This window comes from Calypte anna, chromosome 9 (assembly GCF_003957555.1).
Source record: "Calypte anna isolate BGI_N300 chromosome 9, bCalAnn1_v1.p, whole genome shotgun sequence".
Lineage (NCBI taxonomy): Eukaryota > Metazoa > Chordata > Aves > Apodiformes > Trochilidae > Calypte > Calypte anna.
The window spans coordinates 18,079,742-18,096,861 of record NC_044255.1 but is presented as its reverse complement, the minus strand read 5'-3'; the positions used below and the strand labels follow the sequence as shown (position 1 = coordinate 18,096,861).

Genomic DNA, 17,120 nt, shown 5'->3' with positions numbered 1-17,120 from the left:
GGAATCACCAACTAAGAGTATCAGCAGCCTCATGCGAATAGTGGGATCGTGTCTTGGAGCTTTCCAAAATTGGAGCCATAATATAAATTGAGGTCTACTGTTTGGCTTAGTTTCAGGTTGCATTGAAATAGCTCCTTTATTTTGATTCATATGCATTCTTATAACAATAATGTTTTTCTTACAGGGATTTATCAAAGATGTTCATGAGGACTCGCTCACAGTTGTATTTGAAAACAAGTAAGTATTTTAAACAAAAAATAATAATTTTAATGTTAGGCTGTTAATTCAGTTTCATGCGTTCTGGTGTTGTTTTTTGTTTATTTTGTTTATTATTTTTATATTAAGAAGAAGTAGATTTCATTAAAATGGTATCACTATGGAAGAAGAGGCTCACTATTTTGTTCCTTGTGTCCATGAACTACCTCCTTGAATCACTGTATCAGAATTCAGCTCCTTAGTTACAGTGTTTTTGGCATCTTAAGTGGTGCTAATACATGTGACAGGCAAATGTAATTTATATTGGTGGTGTGATTCTTACACTAAAGAAAAAAAACATGGAAAATGCCAAAATACTTCTGTTAAATAAACAAGTCTCTACAGGTCTGATCTGAGAAATGGTGATGAATATTCTCAACTTGCAGAAATGCAAGTTTCTTGGTAGTGATTGATTTAACTGTAAAATGAAACATATGTATATGCCCATATGTAAAGACCTATTTTTTTAGTGGAAAAAAAAATCTGTGAGCAATTATGGAGAAAGAATTATCCATGAGGCCCTCTTCATTATTAAATATACATGCCTAGTAAGTGTATTGGTAAGAAGATAGAAAGGTGTGTTTCAAACTGAACACATACTGGGGATACTAAGAAATTTGTAGCTAGAAATATAAAGTTTTGTTAACTGTCAGAGTCACATATTCCTGGAACACCTGAAACACTGATGGCAAGCAGTTCATGTGTTAAGTATGAGGTGAAGGAATGGTGGACTGTAAAAATAAGATTACATTTCTGTAAATGCTTTCTGACTTGAGCAGTAGAAATGCAAGTACATCATCTAATCATCTTCTCACTGGGGTTTTATGAAAGCCATTTAGTGAACCCAGTCAAGTTACATTTTTCAGTTAATTTAAAAATTGTTTTGTCATTAAATATCTTCCCAGATACTGTTTTTCTCCTGCAAGGATTATTATCTTTTGCTTGTAAGATTTGTGTTCTAGCAATGAAGAAACAAACTTGATTATATTGAAAGAGTGAGTTTAGTTAAAAGTCATGAGTTCTAAAAATAAAACTTAAGAAAACAACAGGAAAATTCTAGAAATAATGTTTCATGTCCCTTCTACTTTCAGTTGGCAACCAGAGCGCCAGGTACCCTTTAATGAAGTCAGATTACCACCACCCCCTGATATCAAGAAGGAAATAGGTGAAGGAGATGAAGTGGAGGTGAGTTTATCCTGATAAACTGTTGTGATGAATAACTGATTGTCCATTCAAAGCAGTGGTGATGATTGTACATTACTGAAGTGAAGATAGAAAATGGCACATGTCTCTAGGAATAGATTTGTTTTCTTTCAGTGATACCATGAAATTTTATTTTTTTCACAGAACTACCAATGGAACTTTCTCTAAAACTTAAAATAGCTGAAAATGTTTCAGAATTTTAAACAAAACTGGTTCATTTTCATTGTTGATCTAAAATGTAACTGTTGGAAGTATTTGATCTGAAGATGTAATAAAACTCTTCCAGAAACAAGAGTTTTAACCTAGATGAAGTATCTGGTATAGTCTGGTAGAAAAATCTGTGACTACACTGTTTTACAGAGTAAGTGTCAATTAGAAATGGCATATTAAGCTAGGAAATTAAAAGATGCATGTTCTGTTCCCATTTCATAGTAGTATCTTTAGTAATTAGTATAGCTTCTGCTTTTATCCTTGCTTTTCCTTAAAGTAATGAGTTTCTCTTAAATACATTTATAGTTTTTTGCTAGTAATCTAAGAAACAATTTAGGAGAGATGCTGGATTTTTCTGGTGTTTTAATTGAAATGCATGATGGCAAATGGAAGCTTTCAAAGTCACCTGTTCTACAGCTGATCTTGTATTAACTTGGTAGTGTTTGTTAAATGAGGAGTAAGTTGTCAGATGATTTGTTTCATTTGAGTTGTCTTAGGTTTATAGAATAAGGCAAGGAAAAAACAAAAATCCTAATTGTGGAGTTACTTCTAGGTGTGAACTTGCAGTGTGAAGACAGTGTTTGAATTCAGTGAGGAGTTGTCTCCAGTATGTGTTAAACCAAGGGTTTTTCTTCATTGAGAAATTTCTATTGACTTGTCAGTAATGTATGCAAAGGGAATCTGTTCACAGTCCTTATAGAGCAAAATAATAAAAACCCGAGGCATGTTTCCCAATTTATACAAAACAACTTTTGTGTAGAATGCTGTTTGATGCTAATGAAAAGAAGAAATGCTTTCAGTGGTTCTTATTGTATTTTCATTTTCAGGTTTATTCTAGAGCAAATGAACAAGAACCCTGTGGCTGGTGGCTGGCAAAAGTTCGAATGATGAAAGGAGAGGTAAATTATTAAAAAACCCTACTGATTTCATGCTGTTATGTTAAATACAGTAAATATGAATGTTTTTGTCTATAAAGTACTACAAAACTTGCCAAAGACTTAAGTTGAAATCACTTTGGAATGAGCCATGCTGTGTTCTGCAGCTGAGGGTTATGTTTTATAGCTGGGCAGTCACCTCCATTATTAGTTGTTGAATTGCTTGGAATCTGTATGACTGTGTAAGATTAATACATGTAACTTTGCAGACAGTGTGCACACAAGCTTCTTTATACTTGCATGTGTTGGGTGGAAGTTCAGGAAAAGATTATGGGTATCTACTAAATCTTTTTGCTTATTTTGCCTTCCTAAATTTGAGTTAGTGTGTATTAAAAAGATGGAGGTTTTATTTTCCTTTTGATTCACACGTAGTTTGCCCATTGAATCAGTGGATTTGTCTTACTTATTTACTTTAAATTTCTTTAAAAAAATTTTTTTCTATAAGCAGTTGCAGAGCAGATGAAGAATGAATTATGATTGCTTTCCTATTAGGTATTTTTTAAGAAGTAGAGATCCCATAAACATTTTGCATTTTAGAACTTGAGCTGGACTGAAGTAGGTATTTCAACAGGGATGGGTATAAAAAAAATCCAAGATGCTCATTTGGGGGACTGATATTATGCCAGTGTGGTACCCTGACTTCACTGGGGTGTCAGATGAGTAATGGAGTATGTCCAGCCTCACTCGTGTTGAACTGTATCATTCTGTCAGCTCACATACACATTCTAGTCTATATATTAATATTTTTTTATTTTCTTGGGTAATTTTACTACATCTTTGTTGTGCCAAACATAAGTTACCATTTAAAAAAAATTAAATTCCTCCATAGTTTTATGTCATTGAATATGCTGCTTGTGATGCCACTTACAATGAAATTGTCACTTACGAACGACTCCGACCTGTGAATCAAAACAAAACAGTCAAAAAGAACACCTTCTTCAAGTGCACAGTGGATGTTCCTGAGGATCTCAGAGACGCGTGAGTAGCTCTGCATGTTTTAAAGCATTCACAGTATTTGAAGAGGGGAGGCTCATTTGGGTTACATTTCAGAGGCCAATGTACAGGTCCATGAAGTACCTCAAGCGTGGCTGTGGCTGCAGTAGCTGCTTTAGAAACCACTGACTTGGGATCCTTGCTGAGCTTTTGGGGTGGAGACAGAAAGCAGGTTTTTGCCTTAAGATTGTAGAGGTGACATCCTCACATTTGGCCTCTGGTACTTAGATTTGCCAAGTAACTGTGGTGGCATACAGTCCACAAAGAAATAAGCTTTGGAACCATGTTGGATAGAATGGGACTTTTCCAGTTTCTGAACACTTTGCTATACAGTACTGAAACATTCGTGGTTTTCTGATCATGATACTGCAAATTCTGATTTGATGTAGCTTTTTGGTATAATAATTTTGTCTCCTTAGGTGTGCTAATGAAAATGCACATAAAGATTTCAAGAAAGCTGTGGGAGCATGTCGAATTTTTTATCATGCTGAAACTGCTCAACTAATAATACTGGTAAGTAATTCTGTGTAAAAATTGCATGAATTTTCTGTATATTATTAAGGGAACTATCTAGCTAGCTGAATATTTTTGTAGAAAATGGATTCACTTGTCAAACTATGTAAATTGTGAGACATACTGTAAGTACATCTGTTGAAATTTACTCTTTGGGTGTAGGCCTTGAGGGGCTACAAGTGCTGCACTGCATATAGCCTAAATTTAGGAACAGCTTTCAGTCTCACTGTTACTGCTTTTGTCACCCATAACTGAGAGCCATTTCGGTGCAGATGGGTCCAAGCTAAGTCCAGCTTACTCTGCTGTGGAGCAGTAGAGTTTCCCTGTACTGCATTCCACTGTGCATTTTGACCTACAGCTGGATTTCCACATGACCTACAGCATGATTTCCACCAGCTCAGTAGAACCATTAAGACATTGTTCACTTAGATGCTCTCAGTTTTCTCCTGTAACATAGGCTTTGCCCAGCATTAGTTTCTCTTCACAGTTCTTACTTTGTACTCTCCTCTTGAGCCCCAGTCTCCAGAATTGTGTTTTCCTTGCTTACTCTTTAGCTCAGCCATTCAGACAGTGAGTGGCAGGTCTCAAGTGGTAGAACAACATGTACTTGGCTGGAGAACATCAGGGGTAGGAAGTTACTATGTACATCCAGTGGGCAAAATCATGAGTGTAAAATGTGGTGTGAGTGGGAAAATCGTTGGTTTGCAGAAGAACAATGTCCATGTAAGAACTGCAATTTTAGAACCTATTTACAATTTAAATAGGTTGCTGACTTACCCTTTAAATGTGGATTTGCTTAAAAAATGAAATAAATGTTCCTTCTCCTTTATAGTCTGCCAGTGAAGCAACAGTGAAGAGAGTGAACATACTGAGTGACATGCATTTGCGCAGCATTCGCACCAAACTTATGCTTATGTCAAGAAATGAAGAAGCTACAAAACACTTAGAAGTAAGCCACAGTTTGTAATTCTTGTTGGTTGAAACTAAGCACATAACTGCACCTTACATTGAATGCATGTGGTTGAGTCTTGCTTTGTTTTCCTTTCAGTGCACAAAGCAGCTTGCTGCAGCATTTCATGAGGAATTTGTAGTCCGAGAAGATTTAATGGGACTTGCTATAGGAACACATGGCAGTAACATTCAGCAAGCCAGAAAGGTTCCAGGAGTTACTGCCATTGAACTTGAAGAGGATACTGGTACTTTCAGAATCTATGGAGAGGTAAGGGGGAAACCTGCTATGAATATTCCATTTGTGTGAATAACTGATGTTCTTTAAGTCTCACAAGCATCTTGAAATGTAGCTTTTGGCCAGAACAGTTATCCATTCAGAAGGCAGAAGAGTAGTGACAAAAGTGCCATTGTCACCAGGGTCCTGTCAGAAAGTTTCTTGATTCTTTATCCGATGTCACCAACTCTACAGATGCAGTAACACCTGAGTCTTTGGTGTTACCACTTGCAGAAATCCTTGGTTGTCTAATTATTTCAGGAAGTTGTGGTATGGAATTATGCTGTGTGAAAGTCAGGGGTAGAAGCTGGTTGTAATCCAGGAGTCAGATGAAGTTGATACTGCTGAGGATAAACTTCTGTATTTTTCAGTATCTCTGAAGTTCTGTGTCCCTTTTTAGAAACTATAAACACTTCAGGTCATCATGGTTGCAACAGACCTTCCTGTGCTCTGGTACTACCAGTAAATTGCATATTGCTGTTAATGAAGAGGAAGTGGACAAACTGAAGCCCCATAGGACTTCTAGTGCGTTCCAGTTTACGTCTCTTTAATGTGAATGATGTAATGCTGAAACTGGTGGAAAGGTTATGACTGTCACCAGCCTCTTAGAGTAGTGCACAGCAACGATTATAAATACCAGATGCCCACTAAATAAAAATGCCTTTAGGTACATCCCGCCTTCCCCTTCCTAGAAATGATAGCTGCTTCTAAAAAAGCCAGGCGACCAAAGTATTCCATGTGATGAGGGCTTTGGCATCTGGGTGTATTTGTAGGCTCTTTTTGCCTCTTTTCAGCTGAAGTTGTCAAGCAGCTAGGCCTTAATGGCTGGATGCATGGGCAAACAGTTTTAGGGTGAGGTGTGTGGGAACAGTGATCCCACGTTGAAGTCAGGGTCTGAGGGTGTCCTGTAGCTAACACTTTGCATACAAATAAAAGTGGCATTGCTAACAGCCATGATCTTTAAAAGAAGGAAGGGGGAGATAAATTGTAAACAATATGGATGCTGTTCATGCTTTTTCCCTCTCTGGTCAAGACTAGTTTGGTTCTTTGGACCCCTTCCTCCTCTGCCTGAGCTGCTGCTTATGGATGCTTACGTATGGTTATGCAGCATTAACAGTTGGTGCCTATTAGAGAGACAACAGTACTTTGAACTTCAGAGCTTGGGCAGTAAGTCCCTGCTTTTGAAGTCTGCTTCACTCGAAAGGAAGAGCCTTACCAGAAACAGAAAAGCTGCTCTTGAACCTTCATTCCTGGCAAAATATAACTGCATTCTATTCTTGTGTCATTTTTAACGTGAGCTTCTTCCGCCTTACAGTTTTTTGAGATACTTGACTCTGTGATAACTGTTCCTTTGGACAGAAGAATAGCGAGATCCTGTCCCAGCTTTTGCAGGCATCTGCTACTACTTGTTTTCCTGCTGGAGAAAACAAGAAAACTGTTTTCCTTTAGAGCTCTCAGTAGCTCAGTTCTGTTTAAGATGAGTACGCTTTTTATTCTCATTAAAAAAAGACTGCCATGATATAGGACAGCTTTGCCTGTGTAGGGATAAGGCTTTTCAAATGATTCCCAGTGATAGTTTTTGATTTTTTCCATTAGGAAAGGTTGAAAAGAGCTAACTTTGCTCTTTGCGAAGACCTAGGAGAGCTCTTTGCTTTAAGGACTTTAGCCTTGTCTCAGGAACTGGTGTGAGACTCTTGGGAGCACCATTTCTAATAGGAATGCTTTCTACCAGTGTGTAGTCACTAGATCTTAGTGTTATGAAGCTTTTTCCCTAATTATCTGTGGCCGGCCATATATAGTTCTTTCACACTCACTTGCGACTCTGTAAAATGGTAGGCATAAGGTTGAGTTAAGAAAAATACACTGCATTTAATTTCTCTGTTAAACAGTCTTCGAGTAATATGGATGTGTCTTGATTGTATGGACTACCATGTGAAGTAGTCAGAACATGAATGGAAGGTACAGGCTATAATTCAAAGTTAGAAAGGTAGTTACTGGTAACTGGAATTCTGAGTCCTCTAGTCCATGTGCGCTCTGATTTTTAGAGGGAAATTACTTTTCTGAATTACTGACTGAGGAATGGAGAATACAATGTCCAGGGTCAGCTTTATAAGCTGTCTCACCTGTGAATGAGTTATATGGGCTGTATGTGCATAACAATTCTGAGTGCTTGTGGCAAAGTGTAGATATGCACATGGGTGCACTGGAGAACTGTTACTGGAAGTTGGGTTAATTTCTTATTCTGATACTGCTTATATGAAAGCAGTTACTGTTCCTTCATCTTTATTTGAAAAAGATTGATACACATACCTTTGAGGCAGGACATCGTGAGCTCTAGTTAGTTAGTTGTGTCCTATTTGTGGAGTTCATTGGAGGTGAAAAACTGTAAATGTGTGTTGAAGTTGGTATCATCTTAGCAGTTGCTTTGAGTGTGTAGGGTAGCCTGTGCTCCCTGCAGTGTCTTCCTGCTCATCTGTTTTCCATGCTTTATTGCTTGTTTCATTATCTTGAAATCGAATTTGCCTGTGTTTCTCTTGCAGTCACTTTGGCAAGAACTAGAGATTTTTCATTTTTTTTGCCTTGTAGGACTTTCCTAATTTGATTGAAAGATGCTGGAACTGATAGTACTCTTATTTCATGTGTTGCCTAAAAAATGACAGATGAAAAGGCTGAGGCAGTAATGCAAAATGGAAGCTGTGCTCAAAAGCTGTCAGTACTGACTAGATGCTGATATTCATTCCTTAATTCTGCACTTTTGCTGTTGCTTACTTTGAAGCTTTGTTTCTTGTTTCAGCACCTATATGGCCTTAATGAACTGTCAGTTAATTGCTGTCATTTAATAATAAAGCCATAAGAGTGCATTTATAGATGTTCTCCCCACTAACCAAGAGACATTGTCTTATCTTGGAAAACAATTGAAATGAACAGGCCAGAAACAAGCCTTCTGGAAGGACATCACATACTTGTGATGTAGAGATGATACATGATTAGGACAGGTTCCTTAAGTGCTGTACAGTGTTTTATTGACCATTGTAGCATTCAAGTTGTAGTAGTGTAATTGGTCTGCACTTACGGGAGAGTTGTTCTGAAGCTGCTTGTTATTCAGCCTTAGTTTCCTGTCAGGCTTGTGAAAGGAGAGCAAGAGAGGAATTTTGTGGAGAAAGCAGAAAACTTCCTACCTGTAGCCAGTTGTGAACTGGCTTGGTGTATGCTGTGTCTCTGCACTCCTGTGCCTTCCTGCACTGCTGTTGTTCCCCAGAATCTCCAGTTTGCAGCCAAATTCTCCTCTAGAGCACGATGCTCCTTTTCCCACGAGTGGGCTGTGTGATAGTGGGCAGGCTCTGTGAGTGTATGCACACCTAGGGGAGTACCTGCTGTCACTTTGGTGGCATTTATTAACTGAGGAGTAATGCGTATTTGCAAGCAGTACTTTTATATTAAGACTTGCATGCAGAATGGATCTGTCTTACAGGAAAGATCTTGAAGATCATGAATACTGAACAGAAAGTTGATAGAGAACTTCTAATGGCTGTTTTACTGTTCTGAAAAATCAGTACACCTTTCTTATGGAAAAGGTTGTAAAGCCAGTCCCTGCTTACAGTGAACCTGTTAAGGTCTGTGGAAAGACTTCCCTTCAACCCTGGAAATGTTTTATCTTTATCAGGTGACATAATCTTTAGATACTGTCAAGAGGTAAACAAGTCTAAAATTGATTTTCTCCTTCATTATTTTTCCATGTGGTCCTCTGAAATGTCATGGTGTATTACATGTTAAAAAATTATGTTAAAAATTGAAAAATCAAGTTTATATTGCTGATTATATTGGTGGTTTCTTTCAAAAAGTGGGTGCTTCAGTCTAAAGCAAAATGCAGAGGTGAAGCTATAGATTTATGTCTTGCCCATCTAAGCATAGCCGTGCCACTACTCATTCACTTCAGTGTCAGGTGAAATGAGATACATGACCCAAAGTTCTTTTAATGTAATACTGTTGTAAGCTGAAGTTTCTGTAAATGCTGGTAGGACTTTTTACAAATTTATTTCTTTTCAGTACAATATCTGTAATTATTATGTTCATTTTATATATAAATATATATATAAGTAGATTTAGATTTAAAAATTGTCTTGATTTTGGATAAAAATAATGCAATTAGCTGTTTTTTCCCTAGTTAATGTCTGAGAAACTGCTTCAAGATGTATCTGTAAGATACTTTGTCTTCATGTTCACTTGCAATAATCTGTACATAGTATTTTAAAATGTCTTAAACCAGCATGGAAAACATCATTTTATTCTTCACCAATGCTTTGCTACTGAATTTTCTTTCTGGACATTTTATTATTTATTTAACATTTAAGTCAAAGCTAGATTAATCTTACGTCCTCTTTAGAAGTAACTTTGGAAGTCTTGCAGCTTGTTCTACAAGATGGGGTGTTTTTTAAAAATATATTCACTAATAAACTTTTTTTAATTAATTTCTAGACTGCTGATGCAGTAAAAAAGGCTAGAAGTTTCTTGGAGTTTGTGGAGGATTTTATTCAAGTTCCCAGAAATCTTGTTGGTATGTAACACTGCTAAAACTTTAAAAATTGGGTGAAGAGATCCTAATTAGCATGACTCTGCCAAGCAGATTTAGATACCAGTATAGTATTTGATTTCTTCATTTAAGTGAAAGTGAATTATGAAAAGTGTATTAAGGAATTGTGAAGAACTTCTATGTATTGATGTTGAATAATAGTTTGTCAGGGTTTTAGTGTTAACGATTATTTGCTTTCAGACTTCTACTATCTTATTTAATTGCAGTACTTGAAGTATAGATTCTAGTAAACAGATCATTTGCTAAATTTACAACTTAAAAAGGCTGAAGCTACATTCCAGAATTTAATATGGAAGTACTATAGCTGAATTATAAGAGTGACATGAGAAAAGTCTGATGTTACTGCTCCCTTCTGGGTTCAGACTTGTTTGAGGTGGTGGCTGCTGACATTGAGCTGCTGTGGGAATGAATGCCCAGTACTCGTTGCTCTTCTCCTTAGGCTAAAAATGGGCATTTTTTTTCATGTTTCAGTTTTATCAAGGCATAGCATATTATGGTGGCTTCTGTATCACAAGCTACTTAAAGTTGAGAGTTAGTCTCCATTGACCTTCAGGAGAAAAATGTGTCTTTCCCTAGGGCAGTCCTCACAGGGTACTTTTTCACATTTCCCTTGGTGTGCTCCTCTTCACCTGCTGCTTGTGTCCTCAGAGTCTGGCAGCTCCCCAGGCTGCATTACCAGCTCACAGGCATTGCAACTATGAAGCCACTGTCAAGAGTTGCTGGTGTTGTGCTCGATTCAACAGCAGTTTGGATTATCCAAAGAAGAAATTAAAAGCTGTACTTTAACATCCTGTGGTTTTGGGCTTAGAGTTTGCATATTATAGACTACATAATTTAAATATTTCATGTGCAAGCCCCTAAAAATTAGACTTGAAAGGTTTTTTAATTTGAGCAAATGTAGCATTTGTTTTGTTGGCTTTTCTTAATGAGACCTCCACAAATTATATATTTGATCATTCTCTTTATCTAGCAAATGTTAAAACTTGTTTTGAAATTCAGCAAATTTAAGTTGTACGTGAACACTTCTTTTTCTCTTACCTCATTCAGCAAGCCCAGTTGAACCAAAGACCTTTGCTAAATCTGGTGTTTTGCAAATTGAGGGGGTTTTGCCTGTCAGATAGCGTTCAGTCATGTGAATCCACCAGTGTAGGAATCATACCACTACTCACAGTAATGCATTTAACAGAAAAAGCTGCTTTTAAGCAATTACAATACCAGTTTATTATAAAGGCAGACGACTTGCCCAGATCACATGTGGTCATGTATTTAGCTACACTTCAAGAAGACACCCAGGTTAAAAAGTGCAATCATCATTAATGACTCAAATTGAAGGTGTCACCCAATGCTAAATTAATTCCTTGCTGTACAGCAGAGCAGAGAAACTGGAATGTAGTGATGATCTTCATCAGCATTGTGCTTCTGTGCATACATGTAGTTTAATTCCTTAAGTTTTCACATATTCTCACACAACTTGGGGTTTTCTTTGGGGTTTTTTTGTACCTCTGTGAAGTAGGAGAAAACTTTGAAATGAGGTGGTTGGTAAAGGTTGGTAGTTTTTAGCAATTGTTATACATAGCTTAAAGCATGAAGAAACCCGTTAAAATATTTTGCATATGGATGCAAAATTAACCATTCTTGCCCTCTGAAGGAAAAGTTATTGGAAAAAATGGAAAAGTGATTCAGGAGATTGTAGACAAGTCTGGAGTCGTCAGGGTGAGAATTGAAGGAGATAATGAAAATAAACTACCCCGTGAAGATGTAAGTACTCAATTCCTTCTTCCTATAAGTAAGTTTTTGTTTTCAAAATCAGTGATACAGAATCTTTAATTAATATTATATATGTTTATATGCAGAAAGTGAGAATTTCAGGGGCAGGACTCAGATGAGTTCAAGTGCAGCCTTACAGAAGCAGAATGCGATCACTGCTGCATCTCTGCATTGTTAATCAGTGTATAAATCCAGCCCTCTTGGCCCGTGCACACTTTTTTCATGGCCAGCCTTTAATGGTGGGGATGCCCATGTGACCCAAAGTGGATGTCTTTGAGTAGTTGCCCAGGATAGATGCTCAACAAAGCCAGTTTTGTAACTTTTCTGTGGTTTTAGAGAGAACAGTTTTTCAGGTTTTTTTTTTTCAGACAGGCATCTTGCAGTAAGCTTTATATAAAACAGTTCAAGAAAGGTTGGGGGTTTTTGCTGCTGAAGCAAGGCCTTTTTTTGATCTTCCATTTTTACTGGAGCTGCATAATTAATCTGGGATTGATAGTGTTAATAGTGTCTAGAGCTGCATCATCTTTAAAGTTGGTTTAATAAAACACTGGACACTTGGTGAACTCTATATGCTTCCACACATCTTCGATAAACACACAGTGCTTGTGTTAAAGGTGGGAGAGTAAGAGAAACACTGTATGCCAGGTGAGCTCAGCTGCCAGAATGGGTCATTGGGAAAGCTTAAGTCCTTAACATATAAAGCCCTGCCTTTACCCCAGTCTGAGCTATGTCTAGTGCATCTGTGCAGCCCAGGGTGCAGTTACTATCTTTCCTTCTTCTGGTCATTTTGGTAATTTAAACAGATTTTTATAACTTAGAGAGAACATAATTTTGATGATTATATTCTTCCTGAAAATAAGATGTGATATTCTGTTTCTATAGGGAATGGTACCGTTTGTATTTGTTGGTACTAAAGAGAGCATTGGGAATGTCCAAGTTCTTCTAGAATACCATATTGCATATCTAAAGGTAAGTGTGTTTCAGAAGAAAAAAATCTGTCAAGGACACTTTGGTTTAAATAACAAAATTTTTAAAGCAATAACTCTAGTGAGATTTGCAGGTGACAAACTGTTCCTCTTTATATAGGAATTAAAGGTTTGGAGCCTTTGACTTAAACCCTTGCCCCAAAGTGCTACGTACGCCTTTAAATACTTCATCTTGCTTAGTTAGTACTGTTTGTGTTAAAATGATTGGACTGTAAACACTTGTCTTAGGTGACAGTGGAGAAGTAGTTAACTATTTTTGGGGTCTGTGTTAGAGTACTGTTGTTATGAGTCTGATGCCCTGTTAGGTTAGGATGGAATTCCTGGTAGTAACACACTAATACTCTGTCTTATTGTTAGAACTGTTACCCATATTATTGTTAGAACTATTAAATCAGTTTGATTTACATGGATTTCTAGTGTTGACGTAACAGAAATCCTTGATTAATTTGAATCACTTAACTTCATCAGTTTGCTTTCACTAGAGTACCTGGTGTAGTTAAGCAAGGTAATAGTCTCATAAACAGTCTTTGAGCATGGTGATTTAAGAGAGAGGCTTTAGATTTCTTCTAAAACTCAGAGGTGACAGAACTTGTAGTTAAATTTCATTATTTGCAGCCACCTTCAAGGTGCTGCTAACCCTGCTACAGGAGGTTTTTAAGATGCCTGGGTGGATGATGGTATTTTATAACAGGGGAGAAACATTTCTTTATTGGCAATTTTTTTTGTTTCCTTTTACATAGGAGGTAGAACAACTGAGACTGGAAAGGCTGCAGATTGACGAACAGCTGCGCCAGATTGGGATGGGCTTCAGACCTTCTTCCACTCGAGTTCCTGAAAAAGAGAAGGGTTACACAACTGATGAGAGCACCCTCTCCTCCATGCAGGGCTCCAGATCCTACAGCGGCAGAGGGAGAGGCCGCAGGGGCCCCAATTACACCTCTGGTTACGGTCAGTTTGCTTCAGCATTTATTGAGCAAGTCCTCAGTAGACCTCTGAATCCAGAACTGTCTCAAGATTTCCTTGTGGTCAGTGGAGTTGAGTGAAGGCAGGGTTGAAAATTTAGAATTGCCATTTATATTTTTTTACATAGCTCAGCACCTAACTAGATTGACATTTGTGTTGAAGTTAAGTTTTAAATGGAGAAAATGAACAAATTGCACTCTAGGAAGATGTTATCCTTCAGCAGTAAGAGGTACATTGTCCAAAGCTGGGGATGAGCTACAGCTACTCTCAAGAGACACAAGTTTAAAAATAAATTAAAAATACAGCTTGGCACTAATGTGTTTTGAGAAGGAGGAAAAATGCTTATCTGATCACAGCCATCTTAAGAATGTATTTTTGAAAAGTAAAACAATCTAAAATGGAGACAGCACAAAGTTCGGGTTTTTTATGATTTGGTCAGGAACTAAAACTAATGGGATTTGTTGAAGATGTAGTGAGATATTCTGATGTCTTTTTAAATTAACAAGGAACTGCTGTTCAATTCCCTAGAGGTTTGCACAATCCCTTTCCACTCAGCAGCAGCTTCTAAAATGGAGACAGAGTGCATTTGAATAAAGGCATATTTCACAAAGAAGCATAGGTGCTCCTGTGAGCAGGGGAAAGAAATAGATCTCTTTTATTCAGTGAGGTAAATTACTCTTGATCATCCACATGGAGCTTTCTTCTGTTACAGAATCAGACAAGTTTTTGATTTTATAGTCTGTCACTGATGGTAGCTTCCAGGGTCGTGCCATGTTGTCAGGTTGATTCTGGTGATAATGGTAATGTTTGTAACTTTTTTTTTTTTACTATTTCCCAATGAACTGACTAAACAGTAATGGAAGTTGTTCGTTTATATACCCACCCTTTCATTTGGAAAGCTTCCTTTCCCCCCAAAATGGCAAGAATTGCTTGTTAGAACTGTATTGATCTAAATTTCTTCCAGAATGGGTAGTTGGGAGAATTCCTGGATGCTTAAAATTGTACAAGATGAATTTTTAAGTAGTAATAAGCTGTGTGGGTTTGATTAGCTCTGAAACAGTGGGACGCTATGGAAGCTGTTTAATATAAACAGTTAAATTGTTCAAGCAGCATTACAACAGCCAGAGGAGGTTGCTTAGCAACAGCCATCAGCTATAAAGTTGTCCTTGGGAATTTCAGGGAAGTTGCCTAGAAACTGCACCAAATGCCTGCAGTGTATACACAAAGGGAGGAAATACTCTTTAATCCTTGATTTATCTGTGTACATAAATCGTGGTTTTGGTAGTCTTTGAGCCGTTCTCATGTTAATGCAAACGAACTTAGGTTGAGAACCTTAGAAACATAGGTAGTATATATTTTATACATGCATGTATTTATAAATGAATACATATATAATTACATGTTATACTTCTATAATAATATATTAATAAATTTAATTTCTATATTTATATATATTTTTTTATGTGTGTGAAAAAAGCCTGGTATGTATGTATAACCAGCTATGCAGGTTGGAAGACTTCTGTGAGAATCTGAAACCCAAATAATTCCAAATTCCATACTCACTCCCGATGTTCTTTTCCATATTGTACAAGGTACAAACTCGGAGCTCTCTAATCCCTCTGAAACTGAGTCTGAGAGAAAAGATGAACTTAGTGACTGGTCCTTGGCAGGAGAAGATGACAGAGAAAGCAGACATCAGCGTGACAACAGACGACGTCCTGGAGGACGAGGACGCAGTGTGTCTGGAGGTCGTGGGCGTGGTGGACCTCGTGGTGGCAAGTCATCCATTAGCTCTGGTACTGTTTGAAATGTGTTTCAAATTTTTGTTTCTAGCAATTTTCTGTATAATCTTTTCCTATTTGAAATACTCCTTTTTTACATTTTACATGCTGCAATTTCACTGCAGTTGTGTGATCCTTTCTTGTCATACTATGCAGTTAATTTTTATTTTCTGCACACAATGATCTTTATTTCCTTCCTCTACTACACACATAGGTTATAAATCATTGCCATGTTACCTATGGCTGCCTTCTGAGTTAAGCTTTTGTTTAGGTACAAAATGGGAGAAGAAATCATAGAATGGAAGTTACATTTTATCAGAATTTGACTGTGCTAATCGGTACCCTGTTGGTGGTTTCAGAAGTACTGTGCTGCAGTGAAGTGAAAGGTGTATTTTACACGTTTAGCAATTTTGAGTAAAGTTCTCTAAATGGCACCTTGGAAATCATCGGAAGTCACCTTGGAAAGAATACTTCCCATTAGAATATAGTCAGAGGGGAACCAGTATGAAATCATAAATTCTGTAGCTGTGTCTATTATGTCTTTTCTTAAGGTTGCTTTGTATTTTGAAACTTTCAAGCACAGATAGAAATCATCCTGGAAATGAAATTATACCTGACGACAGTATCTTAGATGGAAACTTTTTATTTCTTTAGTGCTTAAAGATCCAGACAGCAACCCTTACAGCTTGCTTGATAACACAGAGTCAGACCAGACAGTGGATACAGATGCCAGTGAATCTCACCACAGCAGCAACCGTCGCCGGAGGTCACGCCGGCGGAGGACTGATGAAGATGCTGTTCTTATGGATGGAATGACAGAGTCTGATACAGCTTCTGTCAATGAGAATGGTTTAGGTATGTAACCGGTTGGATAAAAGTCCCGGAACAAACTAAGAAAAAGAATGTGTTGTCCTCTTTAAGTGTAGTGAAACATTTGTTCATTTTTGTTAGTCATGAGTGGTTGTTCTGTTAAAATTTGCTGTCTGATTAAAGAAAGGCTTCCTCCATGGCTCTGCCATGAGATCTCCTGTTTACTGAGCTCTGCCAGTATTTGTGTGTCTCTCCTGTAAAGAACCACCTGACAGAGACAACAAAGACCAACTTGCTGTTTCCCATCAGTGCTGCTGTTCCTTAGAAAGGGTGCTGCTGAATCAACTTTCTATTTTCTCCTTGCTAATCTCTGTCTCAGAAGCAGTAAAGCTATTTCAGTAGCTGTTAAATTGTCTCTACCTGGCTTCTGCAGAAGACTACCTCAGTAAATTTTCTTAACACTCCCTGGGACAGGAATATACTCTGTTGCTTAATGATGTAGAAAAAGCCTTCTTTCATGGGTTATGTGGCTAAAAATTGACATGGTTACTTAATAAATGAAATCTAAGGTTACTAAGCATACGCCTAAATGTTTTCATGAGCCAAGAGCAAAAAAAGTAAAACCAGGTTTTGCATTGTTGTTTATGCTTTCAGTGTAAAATTCTGTTTTTCTTTCAGCCTGACCTATTTAGCCTGTCTCTTTAACAGAAGCAATTTTAAATGCCCCATGCTGAAACTGCTGAAGAATTTATTTTATTTTATCGTCAGAAATAGTTCATGGTAAACTTTGCAATTGCAGATGATAGTGACAAAAAACCCCAGCGACGCAATCGTAGCCGCAGGCGTCGCTTCAGGGGTCAGGCAGAAGATAGACAGCCAGGTAATTCC

At 37.5% G+C, this 17,120-nt stretch overlaps 1 protein-coding gene across 2 annotated transcripts in view; it reads left to right on the top strand.

Moving 5' to 3' along the window:
- FXR1 (FMR1 autosomal homolog 1) overlaps nucleotides 1–17,120 on the top strand; it is a 31,423-nt gene that overhangs the window by 9,920 nt on the left and 4,383 nt on the right. Inside the window, exons 2-15 of one of the 2 annotated variants that reach the window (XM_030456355.1) lie at nucleotides 185–237; nucleotides 1,347–1,440; nucleotides 2,496–2,567; nucleotides 3,433–3,581; nucleotides 4,016–4,109; nucleotides 4,942–5,058; nucleotides 5,158–5,328; nucleotides 9,811–9,889; nucleotides 11,574–11,683; nucleotides 12,575–12,661; nucleotides 13,419–13,626; nucleotides 15,234–15,437; nucleotides 16,077–16,277; nucleotides 17,032–17,112. In XM_030456355.1, coding sequence (XP_030312215.1) covers nucleotides 185–237; nucleotides 1,347–1,440; nucleotides 2,496–2,567; nucleotides 3,433–3,581; nucleotides 4,016–4,109; nucleotides 4,942–5,058; nucleotides 5,158–5,328; nucleotides 9,811–9,889; nucleotides 11,574–11,683; nucleotides 12,575–12,661; nucleotides 13,419–13,626; nucleotides 15,234–15,437; nucleotides 16,077–16,277; nucleotides 17,032–17,112 — 1,720 coding nt within the window. The remainder of the gene's footprint in view (nucleotides 1–184; nucleotides 238–1,346; nucleotides 1,441–2,495; nucleotides 2,568–3,432; nucleotides 3,582–4,015; nucleotides 4,110–4,941; nucleotides 5,059–5,157; nucleotides 5,329–9,810; nucleotides 9,890–11,573; nucleotides 11,684–12,574; nucleotides 12,662–13,418; nucleotides 13,627–15,233; nucleotides 15,438–16,076; nucleotides 16,278–17,031; nucleotides 17,113–17,120) is intronic. The other variant, XM_030456356.1, reaches the window with a different exon arrangement.